At 40.2% G+C, this 20125-nt stretch overlaps 1 protein-coding gene across 1 annotated transcript; it reads left to right on the top strand.

Moving 5' to 3' along the window:
• The first annotated feature begins 667 nt into the window (after positions 1-667).
• Positions 668-1759, top strand: LOC139883685 (uncharacterized). The gene has a single exon (XM_071867826.1). It carries the CDS (start codon positions 668-670, stop codon positions 1757-1759), a length of 1092 nt encoding a protein of 363 aa, XP_071723927.1.
• Positions 1760-20125: the final 18366 nt, after the last annotated feature.

The following is a 20125-nucleotide window of genomic DNA, read 5'->3' as shown; positions in this document are numbered from 1 at the left end:
GAAACCGAGATCCTGATTGTATGGGCGAACAGGATTGATGGGCTATCAACATGTTCCTTTAATAGCTCGAACAATCTTTCTAATTGATTCCGTCCAACGGGTAGATTGGAGGAATTCCTTTGGTAAGTGCCAACGGGTATCATGTCATAAAGGAGTATATAAGGAAGACAATCTTAGTTGTTCGAGGTGTGCGTGATAGAAAAATTCCAAAGTCTGAAGCTCTTTTTTGTTTAGACAATTCCTTTGAGTGAATACTTGTATACAAAAGAGAGTCTATATTTGTGAGAATCCTTGAGGAGGTGTGATAGAACATCTACACTGTGGAATCAAAGCAAAGCTGTGCTGTAACTTCTCTTTTGATCATAGTGAAATCTAGCTGGTGGGCTGTCAGTGCGGAAGAGTGGACGTAGGCTTGGAATAAGCCGAACCACTATAAATCCTGTGTTCAATTTTCTCTTCCTCGCTCTCTCTACCTCGATCGTATTTTATTTTGTTAATCAAGAGAGAATTTCCATTATATCGTTTGCCAAGAATCGCTTCCGTATCTCAATAAATTGTTTGTGCACCTATTCACCCCCCTCTAGGTGTTTATACTAGCTATCTCAATTGGCATCAGAGCCCGTGTACTCACTTTATTTGAAGTGTTTTACTTCAGAGTTAAAGATCCATGGCTAGTATGCTAGCACCAGGGCTAATGGAAGGGCAAAGCAATACCAGACCACCATACTTTGATGGAAATGATTACAACATTTGGAAAAACAAGATGAAAGATTTCCTACGATCAAAGGATCCTCTGGAATGGGATGTTGTAGAAAAAGGAATTATTCCTACAGCTGCATCAGTCTCTGAAAGAGGGAAAGAAACTGTTGAGACCAGCGGAATGACTCAGGAAGAGATAAACAAGAGACAAGCACTCGATGCAAAAGCAATTTACTCTTTATATTGTGCTTTGTCACCAACTGAATATAATAGAATATCTTCTTGTGTTACAACAAAAGAAGTTTGGGACAGATTGCATATCACCTATGAAGGAACAGACCGAGTGAAGGAAACAAGAATCAATATTCTTCTCGGTCAATACGAAGCCTTCAGAATGAAACCAGGAGAATCTATAACTGACATGTTTAGTCGTTTTACAGATATTGTGAATGGTCTTGAAAATCAAGGTCAACCAATTTCTGATCCCATGAAGGTAAACAAGCTACTGCGTGGACTCTCTAAGGATTGGAATCACATAAAGACTTTGATAAGAGAGACGCAAAGAATTATGCCACTATCTATAGATGAGCTGATTGGAACTCTTCAGTCTTATGAAGTGGAACGGATCAATGAAGACGAAAATCTAAAAGGTAAGAAATCCATTGCATTAAAATCAAATGATGATTCTGATGATACAGATTCTGAAGATGATATGGACGATGAGGAGCTTGCTCTCATGATAAGAAGATTCAGAAAACTGAATAGAAAAGGAAGAAGGTTCAACTCAAAGAAACAAAGCTTTCAAAGACAGCAGACCAAGTCTGTTGATGATGAGGAACCGAACAAAGATGTAGTCTGCTTTGAATGTAAGAAAAAGGGACACATCAAACCCAACTGTCCTCTTCTGAAGAAGAAGAGAGGAAAAGCTGAAAAATTTCGAAAAGCTCTCAAAGAGGAAACCTGGAGTGATACAGAGTGTGAAGAAAGTGATGATGAATATGCCAATCTATGTCTTATGGCACAATCAGACTCAGACTCCTGGATCAGACTCAGACAATGAATTTGAGGCAAGTAATGTTAAAATTCCTGTCAAAGTTTCTAAATACATTGATGAACTGTGTTTTAGTCTTAAGACTTCTCTTAAAAGAATTTCCGAACTTAAAAAAGAAAACTCAGCTCTAAAACAAAAGGAAAACATTTTAGAAGAAAGAGTTAAAAGTTTAAACCTGACTGTTTCCACTCTTAAAGAAAATGAAGATAATCTTTTAAAAGAAAATGCTCTTTTAAAAACTGACTTATCAAATACTTCAAAGAAATTTTCAATAGGGTTTGAAAAACTTGAAAAAATTCTTTCAGCTCAAAGACCTTACTTCAATAAGTCCGGTCTAGGTATGTCAGCAGAAACAATTCCCTTGATTGATTTTCCTAAAGTAAAAGAAAGAATTAAGAAAAGACCCTCGAGAGAAGCTTACAAAAATTATTTCAACAAAGTTTTGTAAAACCTGTAGGAAGAAATGCTCTCAGATGTTCAAAGTGCAACAGTCTGGATCACCTTGAAAAAGAATGTCCTATGGTTTGGAAACCTGTTAAGAAAGTATGGGCTAATACTGTTTATCTTACTAACACCAAAGGACCCAATAAAGTTTGGGTACCAAAGAAAGCTTGAGACTTTATTTTAAATGCAGGTCTCCGTCAAGAAAAAGGTAAGGTGGTATCTTGACAGTGGATGTTCAAGACACATGACAGGAGATTCAAATTGTTTTATAAAGCTTGCTCAAGTAAATGGTGGAAAAGTTTCATTTGGAGGAAACAGCAAAGGAAGTATTGTGGGATTTGGAACTGCGAAAGTTGGAACTCTCACAATAAGTAATGTTTCCTTAGTAGAAGGACTCAATTACAATCTTCTCAGCATTAGTCAATTGTGTGATACTAGTTTCAAGATCTTCTTTCAAGAAGGAACATGTTCTGGAATCAGTAAAGACTCTACTCAGTCTCTCATGGGTCGAAGACATGGAAATATGTCACGCCCCGAACCCCGAGCGCGCGCACATCCCACCGCGGTCGATCAAATATGCGACATCCCAGGATACGTCGCCGACCCATTCATTTAATTACGCATGCGGAAGCGAAACAAATCCCCTGACAACATTTAACTTGGGATAGAAAAGCAAGCAATCAATCGTAATACCAAACACTCATTTACAAACACTTAGGTTTAAATACAACACTGGACTGTCTACTAAATAGACCGGCTCGACAAAAGGGGACTATCCTAAAACCAACTAGCAGGACACGTTCACCGATACTTCAATCTCCACCTTTCCAGACTTAAGGCTTCGGGTCCTCCACGACCGCCATCTAGGGACCTGAATTTTTAATCCCACAACCGGGATGAGACAATGTCTCAGTAAGTTCAACCCCCTAAACCCCTATTAGAAAGAAAATACGCCCCGGGTGGCCTAGCCACATCACATAGAGAACTTACCTCGCCTCAATTCCTTCCTGCAGGTTAGCACAATTCATATCACTCAATCATATGCAGTAATAAGAACTTAAACAACCGGAACACATTCACTTTCATATAACTAACAACCGCGGGGTCCTGATTATAAGACTAAATCGTTATGACACGTCCCATTCCATGCCACACAATTCCGTCCCATAATCCGACACATCAAATTCACTCAACATGCATTCCAATTGTTATTCACTGCCACACAAGGCATAGCCTACTCGCAGTTCGGCTATCTACTGACACTAATGCCAGGCATCGCCTCCCCCCATGGAGCGCGGCTTCGTCAATACGTCGACGGCATTCCCGAAGGAGCATGGGCCCAGAATCTACTGCGACCCGCAACCACCGCGTGGGCATCCCATATAGGGGCAAGTCTGGCTCAACAGCCCAGGACGGTTCCTCTTAATTATCACACAGCCAAATCATACTCGGCCCCATGACACTTTGCATTTCACTCAACGCTTCCACTTAAAATAGTGATCCCGGCCATTTTTCTTCATATTAAAAATATTCCAGAAATTACTCACGTGTGTGGGGACACGCTAATTTCGAATCAAAAGACCAATATCTCACTTTTTCAAATCCCACTATTTAATATAATTATTAAAATCCAATTTTTTGCATCAAAACCCAACACTTGGGTTTTTATGAATAAAATCCATATTTATCACAATCAACACTCAATTTGCCACACCCATTTATCAAATTCAAATTCTAAATGCACAGCAGCGATCAGCACAAAATTCTGAGAAAATAAAGTTCCAAAATAATTTTCAGAATTTATTAAATTATTAAATTTATTCCGAAAATTAATTAAATAATAATATCCCTATCTTTCACGATCCACAATCAATTCATAATATCCAATTATCAATTTCAAAATCCGACTATACAGCAGCGACCGGCACGAAATTCTGAGAATCTAGGGTCCCGACAAAATTTTCGGAATTTAATAAATAATTAAATTTATTCCGAAAATAATTAAATGATAATATTTTAATAATTTCGAATAATAATATATTATTAAATTATTTAATGATTTCGGAATATTTAAATAAATCAAAAGTAAATTCCTTTATGTCACATCAATGTTTATATTAATGTATACATTCACTTAACCTTAATTTAATCACACTTTAAGCTAATTAAACACATTAATATAATCCACACTTAAATAAAATAAACTAACCACCTAATCACACTTAACATAAACTAAGCACACCTAAAGCATAATTAACCCTCTAAGCGAGGTTTAGTGAGTTAAACTCACTCAAATGACGAGCCGAGCGGACCAAAACGACGAGGACGACGAGAGGATCGACTTTCCTCAAGGCGGGTCGAGCATCCAGGCTCGGGAAGGCGGCCAAAATGGGCCAAACATGGGCTGCCATACCCATTTTCTGGGTTGCTGATTGGGGCCAAGAGGGAGCAGATCCGGCGTCGGTTCGGGAGGCCAAGGGCGGCGGAGGCAAGGCGAAGCTCCGACGGGCTAAGGCGGGGGCGCATGGCGGCTCACGGTGGCTGATTCGTGACCTAGGCTGGTCGGACAGCCTCCCAAACGTGAAGACGAGCGGGGACGACGGCGAACGAGGGAAGAGCAGCGGCGCGACGGCAGCGAGCGGCGAGCTCCGGTGACGGGCGACGAGCGGCAAAGGAGGTGGACGGCGAGGGGCTGCTTCGGCTTCTTCCTCTGCAATTTTTCTAGTCTTCACACACCAACCATGGAGGAGAGAGGCGACGGGGGAGAGAGGAAGAAGAGAGGGAGGAGAGAGAAGAAGCGGGGGCTTTTTTTCTTTTCTTTTTGCCTTTCTTTAATCTAACAAATTGGCCCACCATGACATCATCAGTGATGTCATGCTCCACTAACTTCAAATCCCTTCCCACAACAATCTTCAATGGGTCCATTTTCTTTTTCCGCCGGGGCATGAAACTTTGTACATCAATTCTCCAATTCCACTTGATTCCCTTCCAATTGAATCAAATTGAAGTCCATAAAATTAATCCAATGTCACCACACTTCAATTAACATCTTCACTTGTCCATAGAACCAACTTAAGTCCCAAAAGCGCGACCAAATGCGGGTCTACTAATTTCTCGAGCCAAATTAACCATTTTCTGATTTAATTGCTGAAAAACTCTGATTACATGAAAAATCTTCCGAAGATTAGTCAATGATCCTAAAATGATTTGTGACACACCCAGACTTCCAATTTCTGAATTCGACCTCAATTCCACGGTTAATTTCACTTTGGCACGATACTAGCGAGGCCCAACCTACCGGGTAGCCTTTAGAAATTTTCATGCATTCGACCTATGGTTGATCATCTCAAGCCACAATGTACATCTTTGAAACATTGACGACTTTCGGTTGTCGGGGTAATCTCAAGGTTTCAAATACGAACACAGAGTACCCAATCGATAGAAAAGTCGGTCAAGTGTGAGAGTGCTAGTATGAATAAAATAAAGGAGTTAGGGAAGAGAATAAGAACACAAGATTTATAGTGGTTCGGCTTAATCCAAGCCTACGTCCACTCTCCCATGATAACAGCCTTCTTGGCTGGATTCCACTATGCAATCAACAAGAGATTACAACTTCGAGTGCAAACACTTAGTAGTAGATCACACTATCTCACTAAGTCACTCTTTTGGTATTTCTCTCACGATTACAAACATTTAAGCTCTCAAGAGACAAGTATATAATCGAAAGTCGCTCAGACTTTGGAATTATAAATTCTACGCTCCGTCTCTTACTTGCTCATCGGTCCTTCATCTCCTTAAATACTCCTCCACTTCCAAACTACCCGTTGGACAGTATCCCAGAGAATCGTCTTCCAATAGACCCATTGGATAGCTCTGTATCTTAGAAGATTTGGTAGCCATTGAGTGACAAAGGTAGAATCCCAAATTGATTCCGATCGCCCATACAAACGAAATCTTGGTTTCCATAAGTAAAGCTTCTTCGCATAGAAAGATCTTGTCTTCAAGATCCAATTGTCAATCAATTAGATTGAATCAATCAAATCAATCTTGATGTGGGATCCAAACCAGATCACTAGCCGTTATATGATTGGGCTTGAGTTATGTTCTGTCGAGTCTGGATGTAAAGTCTGATAGCCACAGACTTTACAATCTGGGTCTGTAGACTTTAAAATCTGGGTCTGTAGACTTTAAAATCTGAGTCTGTAGACTTTACAATCTGGGTCTGTACCCAGTTCAGCTTCAACATAGAGTCTGTCTTCTGGTTCAGCTTTCACGTTCAGTCTGGAATTTGTCAGAGTGAACAGATTTCTGATGTAGAACAGACTTGATACTAAAGTCTGGCAGTCTTCAGACTTTGAGTCTTGAGTCTGGCAGTCTTCAGACTTTGAGTCTTGAGTCTGGCAGTCTTCAAACTTTGAGTCTTGAGTCTAGCAGTCTTCAGACTTTGATAATATCCTTTACATGTTCTAACATCTGCATGGTCTATTACTCAACCATCAAACATGTTAGTAGCCTTTGATTTATTTTGTCATCTTCAAAACATCATAAGGGATTTCCCTAACAATCTCCCCCTTTTTGATGATGACAAAACAATCTCTGAATATGCAGATTTGTAAACACGCTTTTATTAATTTAAATCAAAGGATATCAGAAGATAACAAATAGATTGAGCATAACAATAGGTAGAAAAATAATCACAGCTCAATATTATGCCATAGATAATATCAACCAATCAGCACATATGCATATTCATATCTTCTCCCCCTTTTTGTCATAATCAAAAAGCGATAATGGATTCACGTAGAGAATGATAACAAATATCTTGCATGAATCACAATTTCCAAAAATCAGCTTTTATAAAGTAAGTCGAATATTAAAGATATGCAATATAGCTCACTTCGATCATATCAGCAAATATCCAATAAAAATCACGGATGCATCATAAAATTCACGTACCATTTTTGTCATAATAAAATGATAATATCAATATGAGATTTGTTAATGACAAAAGGTAATAAGAGATGCACTAACCGGATTTTGTAGAATAAATTCTGATACAAATACCTTTCCTTCCATCCATAATAAGATCACGATCAATCAAAAAAGATTTTTCCATAATTGATCAAAGCTCCCCCTCAATTTGTTGCCTTTTTGAGATGATCACGATTCTTTTCCTTTTCTTTTGGATTTGCTTTCTCCCCCTCCAGAAGATAGAATAAAATCTTCATGGTTTTCTGATCGAGTTTTCCAAAATCCATATGGAAGATTCTTTGTGACCTTGATTTCCTCATCGGATTCAGTCTGGAATTTGTCAGAGTGAACAGACTTCTGATGTAGAACAGACTTGATACTAAAGTCTGGCAGTCTTTAGACTTTGAGTCTTGAGTCTGGCAGTCTTCAGACTTTGAGTCTTGAGTCTGGCAGTCTTCAGACTATGAGTCTTCAGTCTAGCAGTCTTCAGACTTTGAGTCTTGAGTCTAGCAGTCTTCAGACTTTGATAATATCCTTTACATGTTCTAACATCTGCATGGTCTATTACTCAACTATCAAACACGTTAGTAGCCTTTGATTTATTTTTTTTTCTTCAAAACATCATAAGGGATTTCCCTAACAAAGTGTCGATCGACAAGGATTATGCGATCCGGTGATATCACCCACACTCGATCACATGCCTTTGTCGAGTCGACCTATCTCCAGTCTCTAATCGATTTTTATTTGTGTCGTAATGACCCTTGCAGATTAGCTCGGTCGAAAGGTCGCTTCCTGGCCAAATTCTCGAGTCTGATGCATTAGAATTTCTTAACGACTTCACTCGATAGACTAGTTTTCACATGAGTGGCCGACCCAAGGAAAAGAACTATATGTGTGCCAACGAAATGCCCGTCTCAATTTATTAAAAATAGGATTGGAAAATCGGGATGTCACAAAATATCTATCTTCTAGATGTGAAACCAAATGACTCGCAATGTCTTATCTCAATTCAAGACGAAGCAAGCTTATGGCACAAAAAGCTTGGTCATGTCAACATGAAGCAATTAGCCAAAATCTCATCAAAGCAGCTTGTTCGAGGTCTACCCAAATTGCCATACCAAAAGACTGATCCATGCACTCCATGTATTCTGGGAAAGCAGGTAAGAAATTCATTTAAGCCAATAAATCATGTCTCTACTAATCATGTACTACAGTTGCTGCATATGGATCTCTTCGGACCAACCAGAACTCAGAGTATTGGGGGTAAGAAATATTGCTTAGTAATTGTGGATGATTACTCCCATTTTACTTGGGTATATTTCCTTGCAAGTAAGTCCAAAACCTTATCGTATTTTGAAAAATTTGCTAAAAAGGTTCAAAATGAAAAAGGATGTGTTATCTCTAGTATAAGATGAGATAGCTAGTACGAGTACCTAGAGGGGGGTGAATAGGTATACACAAAAAATTTCTCGAAGCTTGCACGATATTTAAACAATTAGAGAATTTTTAACAGTTAAAAATTCAATCGCAAGACTGAGTAAGGGAAATAGAGAATTGAACACTCAGTTAATAGTGGTTCGGCTTGATTCAAGCCTACGTCCACTCTTCTGCACTGACAGCCGATTGGCTGGATTCCACTATGATCAAAGAGTTGTTACAGTGTTGATCTTCCTTGATTTCTAGGTGTAGATGATCTACCACACTCACTCAAGGTGTCACCAAGTATAAACACTCTCAGTATACAATTTCGCTCAGTCTCAACTAACAATCAAAGATCTTCAGACTCTGGAATTTTTCTATCGTTCACACACTTAAAACAACTAGAACGTCTTCCTTTTATACTCCTTCATGCCATCATAGCCGTTGGCACTTACCAAAGGAATTCCTCCAATCTACCCGTTGGACGGAATCAATCAAGAAGATCATCCGAGCTATTTAAGGAATCTGATGATAGCCCATCAATCCTGTTCGCCCATACAATCAGGATCTCGGTTTCCAAGAATAGAATAATCCAAGATTATTTCGTCGACCATCGGATCTTCAATCGATCTTAGATAAGAATTAAAGAATCCGAAATGATTATCCAACCAAAGAATCTATTCCAGAGGATAGGATCAAATCCTCAATCATAAACCTCGACTTTGGATTTCCTTCAACACTGGATTAGAAAGACTGTCAGTGAGAATAATTTTGAGTCTTGAGTCTTGAGTCTTGAGTCTTGAGTCTTGAGATAACAAAGTCTTGAGACTATAAAATCTTGAGACTTTAACTATCGATATCCAGACTTAGACTGATAGAAATGTTTTGTCAGCTTCAAAATATTCTGGAAAGATTTCTCCAACATAAGAACAGATCATGGCGGTGAATTTGAAAATCAAGATTGTACAAAATTTTGTGATGAATCTGGATTAAAGCATGTGTTTTCCTCTCCATATACTCCTCAGCAAAATGGAGTTGTGGAAAGAAAGAACATATCTCTTCAAGAAATGGCTAGAACTCTTCTAATTGAAAGTAAGATTTCTTCACGATTTTGGGCTGAAGCTATTTCAACATCATGCTATATCATCAATAGAGTCTTCTTAAGACCTATTCTAGATAAAACCCCTTATGAGATATTCAAAGATAAGAAGCCTATTGTTTCATACTTTCATGTATTTGGTTGCAAATGTTTTATATTAAAAAATGCAAAAGATCGAGTTGGTAAGTTTGAAGAAAGATCAGATGAAGGTATCTTCCTTGGATATTCTACATCAAGCAAAGCATACATAGTCTATAACAAGAAGAGCCAGTCTGTGGAGGAGTCAATGAATGTCAAATTTCAAGACTCAACACAAGATGAATCAAGTCAGACTCATCAAGAAGAGTCTGAACCTGTTCCAGACCTTTCAAAGCTTACAAATCCAGAAGCATCTCAGACTCTGGAAAATCAGCATCAGATTGTTTGTGAAGATCCAATCAAAGAAAAAGATCATCAACCAGACAAATCAACAAGTAACTGGAAGCATAAGTCCAGTCATCCCAAAGATCTTATTATCGGCGAAGTTAATGAAGGAATTCGCACCAGATCCAAAAGGCGAGAAGAGTCTAGTGCTGTGGCTCTCGTTTCTGAAATTGAACCAAAGAGCATAGAAGAAGCTTTATTTGATGAAAGCTGGATTGAAGCTATGCAAGAAGAACTCAGACAGTTCAACATTAATGATGTCTGGGAATTGACATCCAAATCAAAAGGTAAAACTGTTATTGAAGCTAAATGGGTGTTCAGAAACAAGATGAATGAGAAAGGAAAAGTCGTACGAAACAAAGCAAGACTCGTGGCCAAGGGATATACGCAAGAAGAAGGAATAGACTATGATGAGACTTACGCTCCAGTAGCAAGGTTAGAAGCTATTCGACTATTACTTGCGTTTGCTTGTTATAAGAATTTCAGGTTATTCCAAATGGACGTCAAAAGCGCCTTCCTAAATGGATTTATCCATGAGGAAGTTTATGTGGAACAACCACCAGGGTTTGAAGACCCAAAGAAGCCAGACTCAGTCTTCAGACTGAAAAAGGCTTTGTATGGTTTAAAGCAAGCACCTCAGGCATGGTACGACATATTAAGTAAATTTTTAATTCAAAATGGATTTGTTAAAGGTAAAGTGGACACTACTCTTTTTATTAAAAAAGAAAGCAAAAGTTTTCTGCTTGTTCAAATATATGTGGATGATATTATTTTTGGATCCTCTAATGAAAGTCTGTGCAATAAATTTTCTAAGTCTATGCAGGATGAGTTTGAAATGAGTATGATGGGAGAATTAACATTCTTTCTTGGACTTCAAATAAAACAATTGGAGGAATGAACTTTTATTCATCAAGAAAAGTATGCAAATGATCTAGTCAAAAAGTTCGGTCTGAACAATTGCAAAAAGGCTGACATACCAATGTCAAGTTCCTTGAAGATAGACAAAGATGAAGAAGGGAAGAAAGTCGATCAAAAGATGTACAGGAGTATCATCGGATCTCTTCTTTATCTTACTGCTTCTAGACCTGACATTTTGTTTAGTGTTTGCATTTGTGCCAAATTTCAATCAGACCCAAAAGAATCTCATTTGAATGCTGCGAAGTGTATTATTAAATATGTTTCATCAACTTCAAGCATCGGTCTTTGGTATCCTAAGAAGGGAGACTTTAATCTTATGGGATATTCAGACGTAGATCTAGCCGGTTGCAGAGCTGATAGAAAGAGCACCTCGGGAACTTGCCAGTTGCTTGGAAGCAAGATAGTGTCTTGGTTTTCAAGGAAACAAAGCACTGTGTCTCTTTCAACAACAGAAGCAGAGTATGTAGCTCTTGGAAGCTGCTGTTCGCAAATTCTATGGATAAAACAATAGCTAAGAGACTTTGAAATTGAAGACTCATGTACGGGTTTAATTGCGACAACACCAGCGCTATCAACCTCACCAAAAATCCAATTCTCCACTCAAGAGCAAAGCACATAGAGATTCGACATCACTTTATTAGAGACCATGTTCAAAATGGAGATGTTTCAATTCAATTTGTTGACTCAAAGAACCAACTGGCGGACATATTCACAAAGCCTTTGGAGAAAAATCAATTTGAATCTATACGTTCCAGACTCAACATTTTGAGGTATGAGGATATCAAAGTCTAAAGACTTTCATACTCAGACTTACACGACTTTATCTGAAAGATAGTCTTGGTACGACCGTCAGACTGTAAGTCTTTCTCTTCTCAATCTCATATTGAAAAGGTACGATCGTCAGACTGTGTTTTAATTGTTGATATATTTAAACGACGTAATTATTGCATCGTTTCATTTTCAAAAAGGAAGTTAATTTTGAAATGACTATTTTTGCGGAAAAAGACAGTTATTTTGAAAAGGCATCTTTTTATTTCCTTTGTGACGGTTCGTTTATCTTTCTTTTTAACCGATCGGGCACTGTCGATTACTCTTCACTTTACTCTCAAAAACCCTAGAAAGCATCGATGCTCCATTCCCGTTTGGTTTCTTTGTTCAATCTTCAAAAAGTTGTCATCTTTCCTGGGAAAGTCAAGCAAGGAATCTTCCAAAAAACTGATAAAGATGTCATCTTCAAGAAAGTCTTCGAGAATCGCAAGCAGGGGACCACGGCAAATGAGTGAGGGGCCTACGCACTTCGATATTACTGAAGAAGAAGTGACTCCAGAACAGCAAGCGAGCCCACAATATTCTCAGCAGCGTCATTCTCCTCCATCTAGTCCTCAAGGCGTTGATCATCAACAACAGGAAGAAATCATCGAGGATGCAGACCCAGTAAGAGTTCAAAAGCCCGCTTTTATTTACAAGCTATATCATGCCTTAAAAGGAATTCATACTCCTTTGAACTATGTTGATGACTTTCTTAAAGACAAAGGATATAGGAACGAATATATCTTTCTGCGAAAAATGGAAAGTTTGGGAATTGCTCATAAAGGGGTGGCTGAGGAATCCCTTGCGAATATCCCAAGTGATCCTCGTGACTGGGGGCCGAATCCTGTAGATGGGAATGATGATAACAATTTGTACAGCCTATTTCAACCGAAAATGGATATTGCAGCTAAAATTCAAGGAAAAATGGGAGATTTGTTCAGATCAAAGGAACAAAAGGATTTGTACTTGAAATTGTTGAAGCGTGGGGTAATAAACCCTAGGAGTGTGGATTTTGATTTTCTGGATGCTGTGAATGTGAACTTGAGGGAAAAGTTCAATTATCTTCAACTTGAAAAGTTCTGCTTTGACTCTACTGAGGCCTATGCTGGATTAACTGCATATTTCTATTCAAATCTTAGCTTTTTGGATGCGAATAGATTCTCTTTCAGCGTTAAAGACCAAGACTATGTTGTGGATATGAATATGCTGGCAGATGTGTTAGAAGTTGAGAGAGGCAGATATCAACCAATCAAAGTTTCCATTGCTTGGGCCACATTGGAACTGGTGAAGGACAGGAGAACAGATGAGAAAATCACTTACTTAAGAATGAGTGCATTCAACATCTTGCTTCACAAGATTGTGATTAACTGCCTTCGACCGAAATCGACTTCCAAAACTGATGTTTCAAGTTCAGAGGCAAAGTTGATGTATGCTATCCTCTGTGGAAAAAAGTTTTCTCTCCCTCATACTATTATGTTTCACATGTATAGAGCAGTGATGAAGGACAGAGATCAACTTCCTTACCCAAACCTTGTTACAAAGTTATTCAGACACTTGAATATTCAGCCTCCACAAATCTTTTGTGTTCGACCATGCGATCATATGGTGGTAGGACTAAAAATGGTGACCAAAATGCGTTTGAAGGAACTAAGCAAGGAGTTGGAGAAATTCAAGGAGAAGACTCATGCCAAATCTCATCCAATCTCTTCTGCATCTAAGAGAAAAGGGAAGGAACCCATGGTTGCTCCATCCAAAAGAAGAAGAGCTCTCCTCGTTGAGGATGAAGATGATGAGGAAGACATCACCATCTCTGCATTGGCTTTGAAGAATCTAAGTCGTGCTGTTCCTCAAAAAGAATCGGAACAAATGACGAAAGAAGCAGAGGATAAGGAAGAAGAAGAAAGAGAAGCTGAAAAAGAAGTAGAGGAAGAAAGACCTGAAGAAGAAAGAAGAGAAGAAGGAGAACCTGAGGAAATCTCCTCTCCACCTGTAGGCATGGAAACAGGGGGAGATCAGGAGAAAGGAGTGAAGTCTTCATATCCTGATGCAAGTGAAGGAGTCAATCGCTCACCTGCAGACCTAGAGGATGTTTATGCATCTCAATTTCCAGAGGAAGGTCATGAAGTTTCATCGCCAAACCTGCGAGATTATGCTGATCTACCATCGTCTGCATTTACTCCATCAGATCGAGCCGAAGCAAGTACTCAGACTGATAATGGAGCAGATTTTCGCAGAATCATGGATATTCTCTTGGAAATGAGAGGTCAAATTTATGCCTTGGGATGCGAAGTTCAAAGCTTGAAGAATGAAAGTCAAGCTTCTTCATGTTCATTGAATGATAAAATGCAAGCCCTCTCTGTTCAGAATCAGGCCAATGCCAAGAGTGAGGAGATTGCACAACTGAAGGAAGACTTCAAAAGGCTGAAAGGCATCGTTCAGTCTATGGAAGATTTCCAGCTTGTCCGCGTTCCCAAGCAATCTTAACTTCATCTCATCCTTTTTAATGATGACAAAAAGGGGGAGAGATGCAAGATTTGATTAAATTTTCAATTTTAACTGTTTGTTGGATTGTTTTGTTGTTTAAAACTCTGTTTGACTTTATTTTGTGTCTGGATGAGAACTGAACTAGATTTGGACTTGACTGCTTCTATTAACTAGTATTGATATCTTATGGATGGCTTTATCTCATACTAGACTAACCTATTTTCTGTGGTTGCAGATTCTAGTGTTATTTAGCCATTTATCTCTATAAGATATGCATATGTGTTTGAGGAATGTTTTGCAGGTCAAAGTTATCCAAATCTGCAGGAAAGTTTTCTCACAATCAAAAAGGGGGAGATTGTTGGATAAATCTTCTTGAAGTGTTTTGAAGTTGACAAAACATTTCTATCAGTCTAGTCTGAAGGCTTGCAGACTCTGTTATTTAAAGTCTGAAGACCTCCAGACAGCCAGACTCAAGACTCAAAGTCTATCCTCATTGACAGTCTCTAATCCGTTGAAGAAAGGTTATCCAGAACTGGATGTCTCGTTAAGGATTCAACCTTATCAACTGGAGAAGATCTCGTGGCTGGAAAAGACGCAACAGAATCCTTTGATTGATCAAGATTGATTTGATGATTGAAGATTCGATGATTGTCTAAATATTATTGGAAGGTTCTACTTATGGAAATCGAGATCCTGATTGTATGGGCGAACATGATTGATGGGCTATCAACATGTTCCTTTAATAGCTCGAACAATCTTCCTAATTGATTCCGTCCAACGGGTAGATTGGAGGAATTCCTTTGGTAAGTGCCAACGGGTATGATGGCATAAAGGAGTATATAAGGAAGACAGTCTTAGTTGTTCGAGGTGTGCGTGATAGAAAATTTCCAAAGTCTGAAGCTCTTTTTTGTTTAGACAATTCCTTTGAGCGAATACTTGTATACAAAAGAGAGTCTATATTTGTGAGAATCCTTGAGGAGGTGTGATAGAACATCTACACTGTGGAATCAAGGCAAAGCTGTGCTGTAACTTCTCTTTTGATCATAGTGAAATCCAGCCGGTGGGCTGTCAGTACGGAAGAGTGGACGTAGGCTTGGAATAAGCCGAACCACTATAAATCCTGTGTTCAATTTTCTCTTCCTCACTCTCTCTACCTCGATCGTATTTCATTTTGTTAATCAAGAGAGAATTTCCATTATATCGTTTGCCAAGAATCGCCTCCGTATCTCAATAAATTGTTTGTGCACCTATTCACCCCCCCTCTAGGTGTTTATACTAGCTATATCAGAGTCCAGTTGAGTATTACAAAAAGTGCAAGCCGAGTAATCAATCCTTCCATATGAGAGGAGAAGTGACTGCATTGGCAAGCGGTTTTTAGTAATAAGCCACAAAAGGAATTGAAACCGAGGGGCTACATCCTTATCCCACACAAAAGAAGTCCAAGGTACTTTGGCTTTAGAAGCTCTGATGATGTTCCAAGCAGAAGCTACGGAGAAGGCCCCCGAAGAATTATGACGCCACACAAAACGATCGCTATCAACCGAAAGAGGAGGAAGCGAGAAGCCACAATTCTCTAACCGAACTTTACAGGATCTACCAGCATAAGAATATAAAGAAGCCACAGTCACCTTTGCAGGAACGTCGAGGTCCAACAAAAAAGATTGAGGAACTTGTAGATGAAGAGGGCCACAAGGCAACCAGCTATCGAACCACAATGAAGTAGACCAGCCGTCACCGACCTCCCAACCGAAGGATTGTCTACAACAGCCCCGAAGATGAAGGATCTTCTTCCAACTCCAAGCACAAATCGAAGGCTGAGGGGCAACCCAGAAGTTATGTTTCTTTAAAAAGTTGGAGTGTATCCAACGGCACCACAAAGATTTCTTATCCATAAAGAGGATCCAAATAAATTTCAGCATTGAGGCTTTGTTACAGTCCTTGATAGACTGAATACCCAGGCCCCCTTCCTCCTTAGGCAAACAAACATCCGCCCATGAGACTTTTACACCTCCCTTATCTAAGGAGGTTCCTTTCCAAAGAAATCTACGAAGAATGCTTTCAATCCCCAAAATAACCAAAGAGGGCAAAGTGAAGACACTAGCCCAAAAAGACTGAATAGCGTGAAGCACTGACATAATGAGCTGAAGTCTTTCAGCAAAAGAGAGGAACTTGTGGGACCAGGAGCGGGCTCGCGCGGTAATGCGGTCAATTAACTGAGTACAGTCAGCCTTAGTCAACCTCTTTGAGATGATTGACACTCCAAGATATCTAATCGGAAGTTTATCTTCCTGAAAGCCAAATGCTAGGAGGATTCTATTGCACAAAGCAGGATCGCCTCCCGAAAGAAAGATGTCGCTCTTATTTTTGTTGGGGAGAAGACCACTCCATGAAGAGAAAATGTCGAGGCTTCTTTTAAGGATCATAGCCGATTTCCAATATGCTTGGCGAAAAAGGAACACATCGTCTGCAAAAAACAGATGAGTGAGCTTGGGAGACTTACATCTCCAATAACATTTGAACTCTTTAGCCGAAGACCTTTGGTTCAAAATTCCCAAGAAGATTTCCATGATCAATGTAAATAGATAAGGTGACATTGGGTTGCCCTGCCTAAGGCCTCTGCCTCCTGGGAAGAAGCCATGAAGCTCCCCATTAATAGAGATAGAGAATCGAGGTGTGCGTACACAAGCCATAATCCGGCGAATAATCCATGGAGGAAACCAGAAGGCAGTAATGGTAAGCTCTAGGAAATCCCAGTCCATAGTGTCATAGGCCTTGCGAAAATCCACTTTGACTGCACATCTTTGGAGGTATGGGTCTAAGTGGAAGCCTGCAAACAGCTCTTGAGCCAATAAGATATTATCCCTTATCCTTCTACCCTTCACAAACGCATTCTGGGACGGACTAACAATATCCTGAAGTACAGGCGCAATTCTATTGGCCAAGATCTTGGTGATAAGTTTATAGATAGTGTTGCAGCAAGCAATCGGTCTGAAGTCGTTTACTTCACAAGCATTCGGCACCTTGGGAATTAAAGTTAGGATAGTTGCATTAACTTCTTTAAGAAGACAACCTACTGAGAAGAAATCTTTCACAGCCTCTGTAACTAAAGAGCCCACGATATCCCAGTTACTTTTAAAGAATTCTGCTGTAAAACCATCTGGATCGGGGGCTTTTCCCTTTGCAAGCGAGAACAAGGTCTTCTTAACTTCCAAATCAGAGACGGGAAAAGCTAGGGAACATACCTGGCTATCGGATAGTGGCTTTCGAATGAGAGAAATAAGCTCTTGAAGATCAGGCTTAGCTAAGCCAACTCGAGGAGCAAGTAGATCAGAAAAGAAAGATAGAAAAACTTGGGGCACCAAATCAGGATCCGAGATCACCGTACCTGCAGTGTCTTTGACAGAGAGGATACGGTTATTGAGATGTCTAGCTTTAACACAGTTGTGGAAGAATCTCGTGTTGCGATCTCCTTCCTTCAGCCATCTAATTCTTGATTTTTGCTTATAGAACGATTCTTCTTGACCACGAAGGTCTATAAAAGCACGGCGCTGCCCTCTTTCAAGTTCAGCTAGTGGAATATTTTTAGGATCCAACTGAAGGAGATGCTGAGTAGAACGCAAGGCTTCTCTCGCTTCAAGATTTCTTAGAGAAATATCCGAGAAAGCCTCCAGATTAAGATCCATGAGGCGAGATTTCAACAATTTCAGCTTCGAGACTAATTTAAACATGGGAACTCCCCAAACTTGACTATCCCACACCTGCAAAACCGTAGAATGGAAATCCGGGTGATCAACCCAGAAATCAAAGTACTTAAACGGCTTCCTCCTTGGACGCGGATCCACAACCCTGACAACCATAGGAGTATGGTCAGAAATTTCAGGATTGAGAAAAGACGCCTCCGAGTATGAAAAGTCCATTCTCCATTTAGAGTTGACAAGAACTCTGTCAATTTTTCGCATCTTCCTATTCGCACCCGCCGAAGTCGACCAGGTAAAACGAAGGCCAGAGTACCTAAGATGCTCAAGTTCCGTTTGGTCCAGACAAAGCTTGAATTCATCAAAACAGGGGATCCAGGCATTAGAGCTACCAACGCGATCAGAAGGGTCCTTGATTGCATTGAAATCTCCCGCTACTATCCAGGCATAGTCTTGAAAAAGATCATCACAATGGATAAGATCAGACCAAAGAGGCCTCCTCCACACAAAGGAATGCTCTCCATAAATAGCAGAAACACAACAAGTAAAATTAGAAGATAACCCCTTCACGCACTCATGGATGGCTTGGTCATTTGAAGAGATCAACTCAAAACTGACGGTAGCTGGATCCCATCCAATCTAGACTCTACTGCGAGGAGCAAAATCATAGTTCGCAATCCAATTCCAGCCTCTCAAAATGTTGGAAGAAATGGAACCAAATAAAGGCTCAGGGACTTTAGTTTCAAAAAGCCCCATAAGGCAAAGCTTATTAGCAACAGCAAACTTCCTAATCTCCACCCTTCTGACAGGGTTCATAATACCTCTAACATTCCAAAAGCCAAAAAACATAGAAGCAAAAGGAAGAATTATTTCCGCTTGGCGTTCCTACGCCTACCTCTATTTGGTTTTGAGTCCTCCGCAGGCGAAGGTCCTAGCGGGTTAGGCAGCAAAAGGAGAAGCTGATCTTGGCTCAAACCAACCCCAGTAGGTTCCGAAGGACCACTCAAAGGAGCGGGTCTAGGCGTGTGGCCACCGTCTTCATTAGATGAATTGCTAGTATCATCTTACTGGTCTCCAGACGGCATTACGGAATCCGGTGCCAAGTCAGAAGCCTGAGTGATTTTTCCAAGTGGTTTAGTAGGGACTTTAGGAGGCTTTTGGCCAGGCACAGCTTCCTTCAGGTTGCGAGACAGCCCCTCCTCCGAGAATGGTATTAGCGAAGCATTCAGATTCCGCGGCTTCTGCTCCTTCTCTTTGTCTTTGACATGATTCCCATGTTGAGCAAGGTCACTTTGGTGCGATGGAAGAGGTTCCTCCAGATCCATAACTAGCTAAACGAGAGGAAAGGAACCACCAGAGGAGCTCCTATTCTGTCCTGCATCAATCGGAGATTCTAGAAGAGGGACCAAAGGTATACTCGAAGACATTCCCCTTTGATCCTCAGACGCCTTCGAAGGTGGTCTGGTTTGCTGAGAGATGCTCCCACTTGCGGCCTTGCTAAGAGGTTCAGACTCCTCTGAAGGACGACCAGCATCAGCGCGTTCTGTTCCAAGTCTACCAGGCCTACTAGCCGTTGCACAATTGTGGCTAAAAATGCCACATCCAGCACAGGCAGTGGGTCGCCACTCAAACTCCACTCCTATTTCACACTTCGTACCATTATGGGTTGTCTCAATCATTTTACAATCAGGTTGATTAGCAGTAATTTCGATGCAGACCCTAGCAAAGGTAAGGCTGCTCACCTGCTCTGTTCTCTTATCCACATAAGGGGGGTTTGTCAAGCGCACTTGCAACCCTCCCGATGAAGTGAGCGGACCAGCACGAAAAGGGAATATTTGATAGTCTAACCCAAACAGGAACCGTACGGTGGATCTCCCTTCTCAGCTCAAGACCAGGGGACCATTGCTGCAGGACAAGTGGTATTCTAGCAACCGTTATCCGACCACTTTCAAGCACACTTTGGCGCAATTCCCTATCAGGAATGCAAAACATAAAAGGACCTTTGCCATTTGACATGACTTCAACAAGGTTCGGCCCCCACACTTTCTTCATAGCCTCCTCAACTACCTTAAAAGGCATTCGGCGACCAATGAAGTAGCCCATTAAACATTC

This window comes from Rutidosis leptorrhynchoides, unplaced genomic scaffold (genome assembly GCF_046630445.1).
Source record: "Rutidosis leptorrhynchoides isolate AG116_Rl617_1_P2 unplaced genomic scaffold, CSIRO_AGI_Rlap_v1 contig435, whole genome shotgun sequence".
Classification (NCBI taxonomy): Eukaryota; Viridiplantae; Streptophyta; class Magnoliopsida; order Asterales; family Asteraceae; genus Rutidosis; species Rutidosis leptorrhynchoides.
Note: the sequence above shows the minus strand (reverse complement) of the source record. Positions and strands in the feature narration are given on the sequence as shown.

Coding starts and splice junctions, on each gene's coding strand:
- LOC139883685 (XM_071867826.1), top strand. CDS start 668: ATGGCTAGTATGCTAGCACCAGGGCTAATGGAAGGGCAAAGCAATACC.